This window comes from Schistocerca americana, chromosome 5 (assembly GCF_021461395.2).
Source record: "Schistocerca americana isolate TAMUIC-IGC-003095 chromosome 5, iqSchAmer2.1, whole genome shotgun sequence".
NCBI classification, from domain to species: domain Eukaryota; kingdom Metazoa; phylum Arthropoda; class Insecta; order Orthoptera; family Acrididae; genus Schistocerca; species Schistocerca americana.
The window spans coordinates 251,322,307-251,339,835 of NC_060123.1; the positions used below are offsets into that span (position 1 = coordinate 251,322,307).

The window sequence follows — 17,529 nt, forward strand, 5'->3', positions numbered from 1 at the left end:
CACTCAATTCGGTGCCACTAACAGCCTTTACATACAACCAGAATTTCTTTGGACTTTGTGAAGTGCCATTTGACAGTATTCTGCTATTGTAGTCATTGAAGGCATCACACATTACTGTCTTGACAGCCAAACACGTTTCATTCAGCATCTCTCTATCTGTAGCCCTACACATTGTTTTGTTATTATGCAGTAATCTCTGTTTCTTTTGAAGTGTCTTTACAGTGACTGTATACCCTGGAGGTTACTTCCCATTATGAACTGTTCTGCTGCGTATATATCTGTCCAGTGCATGGTCAACTATTCTTTTAAAGTTGAGCCAGAGTTCCTCTAAATGCTCCTGACCTGTGCTGAAAGTTTCAAGTTCCTCAGTGAGATATGGCACTACAGATGTTTTGTCTAGTTTACTGAACATATTTAATAGAGGGAAACATTCCACGTGGGAAAAATATATCTAAAAACAAAGATGATGTGACTTACCAAACAAAAGTGCTGGCAGGTTGATAGACACACAAACATACACACAAAATTCGAGCTTTCGCAGCCAACGGTTGCTTCATCAGGAAAGAGGGAAGGAGAGGGAAAGACGAAAGGATGTGGGTTTTAAGGGAGAGGGTAAGGAGTCATTCCAATCCCGGGAACGGAAAGACTTACCTTAGGGGGAAAAAAGGACTGGTATACACTCGCGCGCGCACACACACATATCCATCCGCACATACAGACACAAGCAGACATTTGTAAAGGCAAAGAGTTTGGGCAGAGATGTCAGTCGAGGCGGAAGTACAGAGGCAAAGAAACACAAGCAGACACATACATACACACAAAATTCAAGCTTTCGCAACAAACTGTTGCCTCATCAGGAAAGAGGGAAGGAGAGGGAAAGACGACAGGAAGTGGGTTTTAAGGGAGAGGGTAAGGAGTCATTCCAATCCCGGGAGTGGAAAGACTTACCTTAGGGGGAAAAAAGGACGGGTATACACTCGCACACACACACATATCCATCCACACATATACAGACACAAGCAGACATCAGTACATGTCTGCTTGTGTGCTGCTTTTTGGCTGGTGTAACGTGCAGTGGCCAAATAACTTTGAAGTAAACCTGCTGATTAACTTTTAATATGTTGAGCTAAAAAGTTGCTAATTCCCTATAAGAATTGAAGCAGATAACAAAATGAGATTTCTATTAAGGCAACACAAAAACCGGTGGTAAAAATTCCTAGTTTCCTAAAACATTTTGATGTTAGTTATAGTTGTTAGCAAACTCGAAAACAGAGCTAATTTATGATAAATTCAGATAAGATATAGGGCTGCTACTCTTCAAGGGAAAACTAGGTGTAACACACTATGTTAAAAAATCTGCTACAGTAACTAAATCACAAGTGTGATTTGTTATAAATTGCTCGTAGATTATGCAGAGGGCAATGGTAACTTATGAAAATTCTCAAAAACACTCATTTGTTTGCATTGATATACAGTGAAATTTAGGGTATTACCTCTGTATTTCAACAGCTGGAAAAAATTGAGGTGGTGGAATCATTTAACCATTCACTAACCTTTGTTTAATGTTTTTACTTTTGTGTTTATCATAAATATTTGTTTTTTGAATTAATCTGTATATCTGATTTGTTTAGAACTTACGACAGTTCCTTGAATTTATATTATGCTTTCTGTATTCCACTGCTTGATACTGCAGGAACACCTCTCATTAAATTATTCATTCTGAAAATTATCTTCCAGGGATGTCTTAAATTGGCAGCTGGTATCCTTTTTCTTCAAGATGTCCACAGCGTTTTGGTTGTTAGCAGTTTTTATTGTTTTCCGTCGGTTTACAGTACTAAGTTATGGAACGACATCACTTACAACAGCAGACATTTTGAGTCTACGTTGGAAAGACAGCTGGGATTTCATAGTTCACAGGCAATAACCATGAGGTGAGTTTGTTCACTACTTGTCTGAAATGGGTTACAGGCAGATATTGCTTTATAGGTAGCCTATTTTGCTCTTGCGTTCGCTTTCTGAGTCATTGGAAGGAAGCACAGTTAAAATTTTGCTATAAGTGAAGGTATTAAAAGTGGGAATGATTAATTGTAAAAGCATGCCTTGAATAATTGCCAAGACACTATTTGTAGTCCCACTGTAGTATAATCCATTTTTGTTTGGGTTTTATTTTAACTAATGGAAAGAGCTTTTATCGTAAATTTTATTTCCAAACTATGAATAGTCTGCCAAGTGTGTCTGAGATGTAATTGCTGATGAGGATGTAAAAAACACTGGAGAAAAAAAGCAAAATCACTTACGTTAAAATGACTTCTTTTAATTACAAGGCAGATTGTTTGAATAGCTCTCACATTCCCCAAACTTTCAGATTTGAAGAATTGTGCATTTGGAATATTTGAAATACTTTGATACTTCTTTTATTACACTATTTCTGTTAGAATACTTTAGTGTACATAGCGTGTTTATAAATTCCCATTACACACTTGTGTGGGCTTACAGTAGGGAACAAGTAGGTAGCATTTTGAATTGAAACTCATGTCTCAAAAAGTACTTGAGAAACAAGTGTGTCAGATAATTAATTCCATTTTTTACATGTGCTCAGAGAAAGAGCAGTAGTAATTAACTGTGATTCTGGCGATTACTACATTTGTAACCAGTTAATGTAATAACAATTTGCAATGCTAAGGAACAAGTGAAAATGTGTAGTTTTCGTGTCTTGTATTGTACAGTCAGCATCTATTCTTCCAGTTTGAGCCACATTATGTTAAATTACCACAGTACTGGTTAAGACCGAACATTGTTACTACCTTAGCAAGCTGGTTTCAAATGTAATAATTCTTGGAGTCACAGTACATTGTCACTGCTCAAACATCCAACAGGCAAGGGGATTATTAATTTGTGTGTTTATTCCTCTGGCATGGAAACAGAAAGTTTCCAAAAATGAGTTATTCTTGAAAATGACACCTACTTGCTTCCCACTACTATCCCCCTCGGTGTGTTACTGAAATTTAGAAATACCTGCATTTTTTCATTGTTAACATCCTTTATTGCTAATGTTGAAGTTCAGTAATTTTTATCTTTATCATTTACACTATTTTGCCACCAGATTGGGCTTTCCACTCATAGATGTGCATCTTTTTGATGAGAACCTTCATTTGTAACACATTCTTCTTGTATGTTTTCCAGACACGAAGAAAATACTTGAAGTGTGGAACATTTTAACAGAATATGAAGTATTGGCTTTCATGCAATTCTGAAACTGAACTCTGCTCATTTTTATTTTACAAGGCCCTATCTTTTTACCTACACATATATTTATTATGGCTTCAGATACTCTTCCTAGTAAGAAAGGCAGCCTTGACAAAGTCACGAGTTGTACTTATTATTTCAGTAACATGAAACCAGTAAGGCCTAATTCATAAATCTGTCATTCGCAAGCAAGTTTGCATATAAAAATGATAGTTGACCTGCATCACGTATTAAATGAATGTTCAGAGCAACTCAGTTTACTGAGTGCTTCCAAAACTACTTAACTGTATCATCAGGAGCAATTGCTCCTGAAATTTGTGTAAGACAATATATTTTAATATTTTGAGACTTTGTAAAATATTTATATGAAATTTTATATCTTTTTCCTTAGAGAAAATGGCAACTCTTAATTGATTTTGCTACTATGTTAATGATACTGTAATATATTTCTTAAATGTAATGTTTCATTTTATACCTTTATTTTTAAAATTTTTGAGTTCTGAGATGTTATACAGAACTGTACACGAAGACTGCGTATTTCTTGACTATATTTGATGTAGAATGTTTGTAGCTCAGTGACAGAATCAGAGTAAATCTGTGTAATTTTATTTATGCAGTAACAAAGGGACCGAATGTCATTAGTGAAAATTAATTTATTTATTAAGTTATATATATATATTATATATTTTATTTTTATATTTAAAGTTTTATATTCAATGTTGTCAGTAAATAAAGAGATTTACTTTTGAATCATGACTGTGTATCATTTTTTTAATCTAAATGGGTACAGATAATAAGTATTTGTTTTTGTTTGTATGTATCCGGTGCGGGAGACAGATTAGTAAACATGCATACAGTCAAAGTAGGATACATAGCGATAGCAAAACCTCCATTTTCTGCTGCACTCCTGGTATTCATTATCGTACACACACACATCCCCTGTCAGGTTAGCCATTTTTGGCAAACCAGGGGTTCTTGGTAGTGCGAAGCCTCTTAACACAATAAAGTTTAGACATGCTTCAGCAGTCATTCTTAGTTATTACAGTGGAATGTTACGTGTAATTAAGAATGGAACCTTGAATTTATTTTCTGGGTCACAATGTTGGCATTAACCATAATCTCGGTCTCAAAGTGACCACTGCGTTAAGAATAGGAATGAGTGCAACATGTGAGGCACCTCTCACTCCCTCATCATATTAGGTATAATACATCTGTTTGTAAACATGTGTGTTTCCAGTTTCTTATGGACTAAAAATAAATTTTGTCTTTACAATCCACACTCCCAGCAGACTGATGAATGGAGTTAATATAACCATGCATTTAAAAAACAAGATGAACATTGCACCCCTCTCAAGAAAATTATTTATGTTACATGTCCTTCAAATGACTGCTTGTAGTCAGGCTCATATTTAGGGCTCCTGCTGACACCCGTGGGCAAAGAAATCACTGCTGCCACCACTGCCACTTTTTCCCCTCCCCCAGACTTGAAATACAGATATTTATTGAAGTTTTCTTAACATGTGGGCATGTTTCTTGTCAGAATACTATGAGTTACAAACCTAAAACTGTGCTTATAAAAGTTACAAATAGAACAACTTAATAAAGTGACAAAACAATAAACATAAATGTAAACACTGTAATTGTGCTGTTATTAAAATTAAATCTAAACAAGTTACATTACATTTAGAAAGGTATGGGGAGGGGGATGGGGGGCAAAACTCTGATTACTTAAATAACAAAGTTTTTTTTTCCTTGCCCTATCATTTGAAACATGTTTATGATTTCTTTATAATGCAATTCACTGTCAAGTCTGATTCAGTAGCAAGGACACCAAGATAGCTTAAGACAATCCTGTTTTTGTGTTGAGATTAAATAATTATTTATGTGGTTGACAGTGGAAAATGACCTTTCTGTTGAGCAATTGTAAGTAGGTGTACTCAAGTATATTTGAAGAACTGTGTTCAAATTTGGGTAAACATTGTGTAAATTGCTGCCTTCTAGCATATTGCACAGTTCTGGCAGAGAGTTTGACTCATTTTCATTCTTTAAATCAGAAATGTAGCTTTTTAAGTGTAAACGCGCAAGTACAAATGTTGTATCTTCAGAATCTGAACTGAAGACTGGAGAGGCTTTCTGGGTTTCAAACAGACTTAGTTTCTTCATGTCAAATGGTTCACTGAAGTCATTATATGAAGAAACTCTCTTGTTCAATTCTTCAGTGGAAAGGAAGAATATCTGTGTCTTAAATCGAATTCATCAAATAATTTTTCTTGTTTTTCTTATTGTGTTTCTTATCCTGCACTTCATTTTGTTGAGTTTTGGTAATATTCCAAAGAAGTTCAGTTTTTTCTTCCAACGTAGATTCTGGAAAACTTCATACAGTAGACTCTCCATTATCCGATCTTCAGTTATCCGACCTACTGTGTTATCTGACCCTTTCACCGCGCCGGCCGTGCGCCAGCTGACAACAGGTCAGCGACTAACGTGTTGTTTGTTGATACTCAGTTCATTGTCGCCATCCGCTACTCCTCACTCCTCAGTGCTAACTTAGATCTGTAGTGGAGTGGCTGTGTTGCACTTTGTTTATTGCAAAAATTTGTGGTGATGGCTTCAAAACAGGAAAAGGTGGTAGTTTCAATGGCATAAAATGCTTTAAAAAGAATAGACAGTGGTGAAACTTTATTAAAAGTGGTGCAAGATTATAATGTCGGGAAAACAACAGTTGGAGACTGGAAAAGGAACCGCAATGAAATTGAGAAGTGGTGTTCTCAGTGAGCAACCTCGGCTGTTTTGGAAGATCAGAAAACCATGAAAAAATGTGATTATGAAAAAGTAAGTGAAGCTTTGTTCCTATGGTTTACTCAACATAGAGATAAAGATGTACCCATGTCGGGACCTATTTTGCAGGAAAAAGCCTTAAAGTTTCGTAATGAACTAAATGAAGGTGAACCTGATTTCACAGCTAGTGTTGGCTGGCTTTGATAGATGGCACAGCAAATTTGAAAATGAAACTGTCTGATAGGTAAGCCAAAAAAACCAAGAGAATTTAAAAATGTATCTAAAAATGTTTTACCGGTGAAATATTACAACCAAAAACAAAATTACAAAATGTTACCGTAAAAAACATTAGCGTCAAAGGCCAAAAATTTAGTGCCAGGCTACAAACGTAGCAAAGAAAGAGTGACAATTCGTGCATGCCCTAACGCCACAGCAAATTTGAAAATGAAACTGTCTATGATAGGTAAGCCAAAAAAACCGAGAGAATTTAAAAAGGTATCTAAAAATGTTTTACCGGTGAAATATTACAACCAAAAACATGCTTGGATGAGCTCCGACATTTTTAAAGAATGGTTTTTTAACAAGTTCGTGCCACAAACTGAAAAGTTCTTGAAAGCCAACAAATTGCCCGCAAAGCACTGTTGCTACTAGACAGTGCCATTTGTCATCCTAATGAAGATGAACTTCAAGATCAAGATATAAAGGCCATGTTTTTGCCTCCAAATATCACATCCTTATGTCAGCCTATTGACCAAGGGATCTTAGAGACACTGAAGAGAAACTACCGCAGAAACTTGCTTTCCTCTTTAATTAATGCTATGGACAAGGGAGACGACATGCTAGAGCAGTTGCGCCGTATTAATTTGAAACATGTAGCTTATGACGTGGCCCAATCTTGGGAGAGTGTTGGAGCAAATACAATTGCAAAATCCTGGAAAATTTTGCTACAGTAAAATCAAGAAAATTCTCCGGATGATGAAAATCTACAGCAGCAGACTGAACCAGAAAATACTACCCTGCTTTCATTGTTATGAAAAGTTCCAGGATGTGCTGATGCCACAGAAGATGACATAAATGAGTGGATTGTCCAAGATGAAGAATTTTAAGTGACAGATGAAGAAATAGTCAACATGGTAAACGAAAAAGAAGACGATGAAGAAGGGGATGTAGTGGAGGAAAGTGTGCCCAAGATTTCTCACAACGAAGGACACAAGGCCTTAGAAACTGATTTAAAATATGTAGAGCAACTGGAGGAAACATCATCTACCGAGGTTTTACTTCTTAAGAGACTACGTGATTTAGCGGCAAACAGCAGGCAAACAAAAGACAATTACTAACTTCTTCACACAGTAAATATCTATTCAGTCTAATTTGATTTGTATTGTATTAAATGTTTAACTCATTTGGCATATGTTAGTTTAATTTTTGTGTTTTTTGTATTATTTTCCGTGTTATCTGACTTCCCACTTATCCGGCCTTGCTGCGGCCAGTTTAGGTTTGATAATCGAGACTCTACTGTATCTTATTTTCATTTCTTCCAAAAAACTAACTAAGGAACACTGTCACTTCACACAAAAAGCTGTGTCCATGTTACTGTTTGTAATTGCTTGCTTACAAGATTGAATCTTTCAGGAATTGGATCACGAATTAGTCATTAAATATGTCTCAAAATTACACAATTTCTTCATTGTGTGTGTAGTTTCAAATTTCAACCAAGACTTTTCACTTTCATTCCCATTGTTTTACAACAGTGCTCTCACAATTGCCTTCCCAACTTTGTTCATGCTGCTTCTTGAGTAGATCATTGGGTTATAGAGAGGGATTTAACAGTCATGTTGTCTTTATTAAAAAATATGCTTAAATGATTCCTTCGTTGACTAGCCCTGCTGAAAAAATTAAATATTTCTTGCAAAAGTCAAGATAAGAAGTTGCATGGTTATAAAATTTTGCTGCACTTGAACCCATCAAATTCAGTGTACATGCTGAGCAAGGCATATACTAAGCATAAGGAGAGAAAGGTTTAATTGTAGTTTGCAGGTGTTGGAGCATTGTTGTAACTCTGTCTTCTACAGTCCCTGTCTCTCAGTAAACAGAGTATTGCACCTGCCAGGTCCTGGTCTCCTTGCCCTGGGTTGGATACAAACAAATCACTCTTCTCTTAATTCCAGTTTATTGACATAATGCAAGACACAGCATGGTGTGAAATGTCAATACTTAAGTCAACAATAACAGAATACATTTGTTGTTGTTGTGGTCTTCAGTTCAAAGACTGGTGCAATGCAGCCCTCCATGCCAATCTTTCATGTGCACGCCTTTTTATCTCTGAATAACTGCTGCACCCTACACCTTTCTGAATCTGCTTACTGTATTCATCTCTTTGTCTCCCTCTACAATTTTTACCTCCCACACTTCCGTCCAGTACTAAATTGGTGATCCCTTGATACCTCAGAATGCGTCCTACCATCCGATTCCTTCTTTTGGTCAAGTTGTGCCACAAATCTCTTGTCTCCCCAATTTTATTCATTACTTCCTCATTAGTTACATGTTTGACGCATCTAATCTTATATCCTCTCTACTTCAGCCATCATCAGTTATTTTGCTGCCAAAATAACAAAACTCATCTATTGCTTTAAGCATCTCGCTTCTTAATCGGATTCCCTTTGCATTATCTGATTTAATTTGACCACATTTTATTATCCTTGTTTTGATTTTGTTGATATTCATTTTATATACTTCTTTCAAAACAATGTCCACTCCGTTCAACTGCTCTTCCAAGTCCTTTACTGCCTCTGACAGAATTACAATGTCATTGGCAAATCTCAAAGTTTTTATTTCTTCTCCCTGAACTTTAATTTCTGTTCCAAATTTTTCTTTGATTTCTTTTACTACTTATTGAATGTACATATTGGATAACATCAGGGGTAGGCTGCAATGTTGCCTCACTCCCTTTTCAACCACCACCTCCCTTTCATTCCCCTCAACTCATATAACGGCCGTGTGGTTTCTGTACAATTTGTAAATAGCCTTTTGCTCCCTGTATTTATCCCTGGTACCTTCAGAATTTCAAAGAGACTATTCCAGTCAATGTTGTCAAAAGATTTCTCTAAGTCTACAAATGTTTTAAATGTAGGTTTGCCTTTGCTTTACCTATCTTCTAAGATACGTCTTAGGGTCAGTATTGCCACACGTGTTACTACATTTCTCCAGAATTGTCAGCTTCTACTAGTTTTTCCATTTTCTGTAAAGAATTCGTGTCAGTATTTTGCAACCATGACTTATTAATCTTATAGTTTGGTAATTTTCACACCTGTCACCAACTGCTTTCTTTCAGATTGAAATAACTGCATTCTTCTTTAAGTCCGAGGGTATTTTGCCTGTCTCATACATCTTGCACACCAGTTGGAAGAGTTTTGACAGGGCTGGCTCTCCCAAGGTTATCCGTATTTCTGATGGAATATCGTCTACCCCCCCCCCAGGCCTTGTTTCAATTTAGTTCTTCCAGAGCTTTGTCAAATTATTCTTGCAGTATCATATCTCCCATCTCATCTTCATCTGTGTCCACTTCCCTTTCTATAATATTGCTTTCAAGTTCATCTCCCATTTATAGGCACTCCATAAACTACTTCTACCTTTCAGCTTTCCCTACTTTGCTTAGGATTGGTTTACCATCCGAGCTCTTGATATTCATACAGTAACTTCTATTTTCCCCAAAGACGCCTTTAATTTTCCTGTAGGTGATATCTATTCCGCTAGTGAAGTATGCTTCTAAATTGTTACATTTGTCCTCTGGCCATACCTGCTTAGCAATTTTGCAATTCCTGCCAATCTCATTTTTTAAACGTTTGTGTTCCCTTTCACCTGATTCATTTACTGCATCTTTATATTTGCTCCTTTCATCAGTTAAATTCAATACCTCTTGTGTTATCCAAGGATTTCTACTAGGCCTTCACTGCTTAATCTCTTAAAGCTATACATTCGTCTTCTATTGTATTCCTATCCCCTATTGTAGTCAACTGTTGCCTAATGCTCCATCTGAAACTCTCAACACCCTCTGGTTCTTTCAACTCATCCAGGTCCCATCTCCTTACTTTCCTACCTTTTTCCAATTTCTTCAATTTTAATCTACCCTTCATAACAAATAAATTGTGGCCAGTGTCCACATCTTCCCCTGGAAATATCTTACAATTTAAAATGTGGTTCCTAAATCTCTGTCTAAACATTATATAATCAGTCTGAGACCTTCCAGTGTCTCCAGATCTCTTCCACATATACAGCCTTCCTTTATGATTCTTGACCAAGTGTTAACGATTATGCTCTGCGCAAAATTCCTAGTAGATGGCCTCCTCTTTCATTCCTTTCCCCCAGACCATATTACCTATTTTTTCCTTCTCTTCCTTTTCTGCAATAATTTGTGACTATTCAAGTGTTTCATCACCACCGTGTTATAACATATTCCTCAAGAAAAAAAGTTTCTTTCCAACAGCAATAACTTTTTGCAACACGTTACACTTCATTTTCAAGTCGTGTGAACAACTTTCCATCTGTCCTGGCCAGAGCTGAGATTCTGTTTTTAAAACTGAAAATCCAGTCTCAGTGCCTTGAACTATTTTGATGAGCTGCAATTAATTCTAGATGCTTACAGTTTGATGAACTGCAAGGTCCCACCAAGTCTTTCTTCTCATGGCACCATCTTTAAAGTGGTGTTTTAATTTTGAAAAATCACTTTCTTTATTTTGTTGTGTCCTGTTCATTGTGATGTCCCAAGTTTCGTCAATTCTCCCCCCCCCCCCCCCCCCCTCCCCCTCCTCAAAAAGGATCAGCATTGGGTGAAATGTTCCTCAGCAACAACGGCCATTCCATTTGCACTTTTGTTTGTTGGAAGTGTTTTTTCCTCATCTTTGGTTTTATTTTGGGTAAGTGTTTCTTCCTGATCTTCGAAATTTTCACTCTGGATGTATATTTCTTCTCTGCCTGAAGTCTTTGAGGATTTTATGAAAACTTCAAGGTGTGGAACTGTCTTCAAAGCTTTTTCTTCTCTTTTTCTTTTGCCAGAGATCGATACTGAGCCCCGTGTATCACTTTCTTCCAAATCATTTTCTTCGCTGATTATCAAAATATTGCAAAGCAGCATCTGTTAACCACAGGGTAGGAATCACATTAGAGGTCACTTTGCATTTGATTTAATGGACTAAACCTAACTGCATTCAGTCATCTGTGTGAAAATAATAGAATGTGCATCTGTTACTCTCTGCTGTTATATGCACATATGCAGTGTGAAAACGTTAACAGAAATGCAGTGATAAGATAGTTCATCACTTGACTCACAGAAGTTTAAAAGTTTAAGTTTATAAAACATGCCCGGAAAGTTTCAAAAAAGCATGGTTTTTGTTTCCGAACAGGAAAAAAAAGTGCATTAATATCTTTTGAGAAGAATGTATTAATAAAGTAATGGAATCATGCTGGTGGGAGCATACCTAACACCATTTTAACCACGTTACAGAATAATCATGATTCAAAAATAAAACGTATAAGGTCAAATTAACATCACTGCATCGAACTATTTCTTACCTTTCCTAATAGTATTGAGAAAAAATATGACTACTTAACACACATCTGCATGTGCGTCAACTAATATTCCCTGGTGAGCAGGAGATTTAAATTATAGGAATGTGCTTGTGGCGTGGAAGCTATCATTCCTACCCTCTCACAGTGGTATTTCACTGCCCATTGACACATAGCAGTATCCCTGCCCATCCCTACTCCATTCCTGCTCCCAATCCCTTGCCTCATGGCTCATTTTCTGCCATAGAAAGGGCTACTTGTGAAAGCAGTCGTGCTGCTTTCTACATGCACATGACAACTAACAAGCTGTCTGTCCGCATGAATGGCTACTGACAAACTGTGGTCAAGAGACAGCTGGACCACCCAGTTGCTGAACGTGTTGCGTGACACAGTGTGCTTCACTTCAGTGACTGCATCACAGTCTGTGCCATCTGGATCTGTTCCCACCAACTCCAGTTTATCTCAGCTGCACAGATGGGAGCCCTCCTTACAATATATCCTATTATCCCATAACTCACCCCTGACCTCGGGAAACTTCACTAGTCGCTGTCCTTCACTCACCACCTCCTTTCCTGTTCCCACTCCAGCACTACAGCCTTCTATTCTACCAACACACCCACTAATGTTTTACCCCTTCTCTGCTTCTGCCTTTTTCTGCTCCCCATCCTCGCACCCCTCCTCATCCAAACCTCTCGACTGCACCTAGCAGCCCTTTCTTGTTTGCTCCATGTCCGGACATTCTCCCACAAGCAGCACTACACCCTCCCACTTCTGTAACCTGCTATCCCTCCTCCTCCTAGCCCCAGCCTCCTCCTTACCCCCATCACCCACAGATCACGTCTCCCATTAGGTGCAGGTGCTAGAGTCCGGCCTCAATGGTCAAAGGCAATATTCATGTGTGTGTGTGTGTGTGTGTGTGTGTGTGTGTGTGTGTGTGTGTGTGTGTGCGTGTGTTTTGCCTATTTTTGACAAAAGCCTTGTTGGCTGAAAGCTTACTTTCCCACACTCTTTTTATTGTGCCTATCTGTAACTCAGCACCTCCACTATGTGCTGAGTAGCAACTATCCTTTTCATAATATTGTTACATTCCCTCCTGGATTTTCCATTATTTGATTGTGTGTGTGTGTGTTTTATATTAGAAGATATGTCTTTGGCCGAAAGCTAAAATGTACAGCAGTCTTTTTGTTGTACCTGTCTGCGACTTAACATCTCCTCTATGTGGTGAATAGCAGTCTATCCTTTTTATAGTATTATCATTATTCCATCCTGGATTTTCCATCATTAGACTTAAGTTTTAGTTATTTGTGTAATGCCCATGTTTTTGTACAGTTTTCCACAAATTTTTGCCCCCTAAAACCTGCCGACCTGGGCAGTTGGCCAGCCCCCTACAAATAAGGCCCTGTTTGTAAGTTCTGAAACAGAAAAAAGGATCATTTGAGAAAACAGCATTATGTCACATTAGAAGGGCAACTAATAAAATTAAAAATACGACAAAGAGCGCACTACAAAAAACTACTGGTTTCAAGTTGAAACTAATAACCTATACCTCCCCAGAAATTTAAAAAAATGCTGAATCCAGTATTTGTCAAAAAATGCTAAATCCAATATTTGTCTCAAATGTTGTTCTTGTAATACAGTTGAGGCCTCTAAGAATGAAAACACCGTTTACTCATAACAATTCTTGGCATTCATTGTCAAGCAGGCACATTGTCAAAGGCTTAAAAGTGGCACATGTGCAGTGGATACACATTTTATTGATACCTCTGCTCTCCTTAGTTCTGAATTGGTAGACATCTCAAGACTAGTTTTTTGAGTCCAGTCACTGCTAGTCGTAGGCTTTAGGATCACTAGCTTTTGATACCATTCACTTTTAAGAAGTAACAAGTATTATTGAACATGACCACGAATGACTGCCCATTTTTTTCAACTTTCTTTTGTGGGTTTTACTACCCAACCACAAGTTCTGTCATGTCCGAAAGAACAGACTATACAGAGTCTGCAGCTGTGATATGTTGTTGTTGTAGTCTTCAGTCCAGAGGTTGGTTTGATGCAGCTCTCCATGCTACTCCAGCCTGTATAAGCTTCTTCATCTCCATGTAACTACTGCAACCTACATCCTTCTGAATCTGCTTAGTGTATTCATCTCTTGGTCTCCCTCTAAGATTTTTACCTTCCACACTGCCCTCCAATACTAAATTAGTGATACCTTGATGCCTCCGAACATTTCCTACCAACCAATCAATTCTTCTAGACAAGTTGTGCCACAAATTATTCTTCTCCCCAATTCGATTCAGTACCTCCCAATTAGTTGCGTGATCTACCCATCTAATCTTCAGCATTCTTCTGTAACACCATGTTTTGAAGGCTTCTATTTTCTTCTTGTCTAAACTATTTATCGTCCATGTTTCACATCCATATATGGCTACACTCCATCCAAATACTTTCAGAAAAAGACTTCCTGACACTTAAATCTATACTCGATGTCAACAAATTTCTCTTCTTCAGAAACGCTTTCCTTGCCATTGCCAGTCTACGTTTTATATCCTCTCTACATCGACCATCATCAGTTATTTTGCTCCCCAAATAGCAAAAATCATCTATTACTTTAGGTGTCTCATTTTCTAATGTAATTCCCTCAGCATTGCCTGATTTAATTCGACTACATTCCATTATTCTCATTTTGCTTTTGTTGATGTTCATCTTATATCCTCCTTACAAGACACTGTCCATTCCATTCAACTGCTCGTCTAGGTCCTTTGCTGTCTCTGACAGAATTACAGTGTTGGTAAACCTGAAAGTTTTTATTTCTTCTCCATGGATTTTAATTCCTACTTCAATTTTTTCCTTTGTTTCCTTTATGGCTTGCTCAATATATAGACTGAATAACATCAGGGATAGCCTACAGCCTGTCTCACTCCCTTCACAACAACTGCTTCCCTTTCGTGCCCCTCGACTCTTATAACCGCCATCTGGTTTCTGTACAAATTGTAAATGGCATTTCGTTCCCGGCCTTTGACCCCCGCCATCTACAGAATTTGAAAGATAGTATTCCAGTCAACATTGTTAAAAGCTTTCTCTTAGTCTACAAATGCTAGAACTATAGGTTTGCCTTTTCTTAATCTATCTTCTAAGATAAGTAATAGGGTCGGTATTGCCTCACGTGTTCCAACATTTCTACAGAATCCAAACTGATCTTCTCCGAGGTCGGCTTCTATCAGTTTTTCTATTTCTCTGTAAAGAATCTGTGTTAGTATTTTGCAGCCGTGAGTTATTAAACTGATAGTTCGGTAATTTTAACACCTGTCAACACCTGCTTTCTGTGGGATTGGAATTATGTTATTGAAGTCTGAGGGTATTTCACCTGTCTCGTACATCTTGCTTACCAGATGGTAGAGTTTTATCAGGGCTGGCTCTGCCAAGGCTATCAGGAGTTCTGATGGAATGTTGTCTACTCCAGGGGCCTTGTTTATACTTAGGTCTTTCAGTGCTCTGTCAAATTCTTCACACAGTATCATATCTCCCATTTCATCTTCATCTACATCCTCTTCAATTTCCATAATATTGCCCTCAAGTACATTGCCCATGTATAGACCCTCTATATACTCCTTCCACCTTTCTGCTTTCCCTTCTTTGCTTAGAACTGGTTCTCCATCTGAGCTCTTGATATTCATACAAATGGTTCTCTTTTCTCCAATCATCTCTTTAACTTTTCTGTAAGCAGTATCTATCTTACCCCTAGAGGTATATGCCACTACATCTTTACATTTGTCCTCTAGCCATCCCTGATTAGTGATTTTCCACTTCCTGTCAATCTCATTTTTGAAAAATTTGTATTTCTTTTGGCCTGCTTCATTTACTGCATTTTTATATTTTCTCCTTTCATCAGTTAAATTCAGTATCTCTTCTGTTACCCAAGTATTTTGACTAGCCCTTGTCTTTTTACCTACTTGATACTCCGCTGCCTTCACTATTTCGTCTCTCGAAGCTACCCATTCTTCTTGTACTGTATTTCTTTCCCCTGTTCTTGTCAATTGTTCCCTAATGCTCTCTCTGAAACTCTCTACAACCTCTGGTTCTTTCAGTTTATCCAGGTCCCATCTCCTTAAATTCCCAGCTTTTTGCAGTTCCTTCAGTTTTTATCTACAGTTCATAACCAATAGATTGTGGTCAGAGTCCACATCTTCCCCTGAAAATGTCTTACAATTTAAAACCTGGTTGCTAAATCTCTGTCTTACCATTATATAATCTATCTGAAACCTTCCAGTGTCTCAAGGCCTCTTCCACATTCTTAAACCAAGTGTTAGCTATGATTAAGTTATGCTCTGTGCAAATTCTACCAGGTGGCTTCCCCTTTCATTCCTTATCCCCATTCCATATTCACCTACTACTTTTCCTTCTCTTCCTTTTCCTGCTATATATATTATGTGATACATAGTATGTAAATTGAAGGTGGAGGGGGCAGAAAGGAACGGAAAGGAAGGATCTGTTGATGTCAGCTGCATAGGGACTTCATGCGCAGTCAGTGACGATGAGTGAAAATGTGTGGTGGACCAGGATTCGAACCTGGGATCTCGTGCTTACTAGGCAGTTGTGTTAACCACTGCACCATCCAGACACGCTGTTTATCACAATTTCGTGGACTGTTCGGGCTGATCCATATTCACACGTAGCGCCACTTATCTGCTGTCCCCATCCATGTCCTCAATGCTCACTTCTTTGAGGTTCCCGCAGGAGGTCAAATGTAACTGTGCGTTGCAGTGGAGGTGTTGGATTCATCCCCCATCAAGTTGAGACATATGCTAAAGAATAAAGAACAGACACCACATAGAATCTGAAGCTGTGATACATATTATGTAAATTGGGGGGGGGGGGGGGGGGGGGGGGGTTAATATGTAGGTACTTCACGGAGAATCGGCAGTGACAAGTGAAAATGTTTACTGAACCAGGATTTGAGCCCAAAATCTCTTGCGTACAGGTTAGCTGTGTTAACCAGTGCGCCATCCACACACAGCGTTTATTGCAATTCCACAGGCTTACCACAGCATGCCTCATGGCCAAGGTGATTGGTTTGGTAGATGTTAGGAAGAAAGTAAAAGGCAGGACGCTTGGTTTGGGTAGGGTAAGAAGTTCTATGGATTGAAGTGTTAGTCCTTGTGAGAGGCCTGGGGTTTTACAGAGAGACTGCGGATCAGTTTGAATCACAGGGATGGCATCTTGATGGTAGATGCTGTAGTGTCAGTCAGCTGGCGTAGACCTTCGCTTACATACTCCCATAGGACAAGTACAACAGTTGTGGATTCCTTGCCCACTGGAAGAATAGTGACTGAGGCATCAGTTTTTAGGGAACGAAGAGCCTGGCGTTCTGCAGATGACAGGTTAGGATCATGTTGTAAGTGTCTGAGAAAGGCTTGTGATGCAAGGCCAGATGTGAGAAATTCTTGAAAGACTTGTAAGAGATGATTTTGAGGTAGTGTTGGTGATTAAGTTAGTCTTTCCTTCTCATGCCATCTGATAAGTTTCCCCTAATCCAGGCTTCTGGGACCGAGCGAGGTGGCGCAGTGGTTAGACACTGGACTCGCATTCGGGAGGACGACGGTTCAATCCCGCGTCCGGCCATCCTGATTTAGGTTTTCCGTGATTTCCCTAAATCGCTCCAGGCAAATGCCAGGATGGTTCCTCTGAAAGGGCGCAGCCAACTTTCTTCCCCATCCTTCTGTAATCCGACGGGACCGATGACCTCGCTGTTTGGTCCCCTCCTGCAAATCAACCAACCAACCAAAAGAATCTTCTTATTACCCTAAACAATCAGACGTATACTACTACTACTCCTGCTGCTGCTGCTGCTACTACTACTACTACTACTACTACTACAACTACAATTAAAAGTACAATTTGAACCACCTTTCTCCAAACTACATGAAACTTCAATATTTTAGGATATCT

The 17,529-nt window shown here is 38.4% G+C and overlaps 1 protein-coding gene across 2 annotated transcripts in view; it reads left to right on the plus strand.

Annotated features, from left to right (window-relative positions):
* Positions 1-3,996, plus strand: part of LOC124615537 (protein O-mannosyltransferase 1) — a 160,969-nt gene extending 156,973 nt beyond the window's left edge. For both annotated transcript variants that reach the window (XM_047143502.1, XM_047143501.1), the window contains 2 exons: positions 1,738-1,931; positions 3,184-3,996. In XM_047143502.1, the coding sequence (XP_046999458.1) occupies positions 1,738-1,924 (187 nt within the window). In that variant the 3' untranslated portion in view covers positions 1,925-1,931; positions 3,184-3,996. The remainder of the gene's footprint in view (positions 1-1,737; positions 1,932-3,183) is intronic.
* The last annotated feature ends 13,533 nt before the right edge of the window (positions 3,997-17,529 follow it).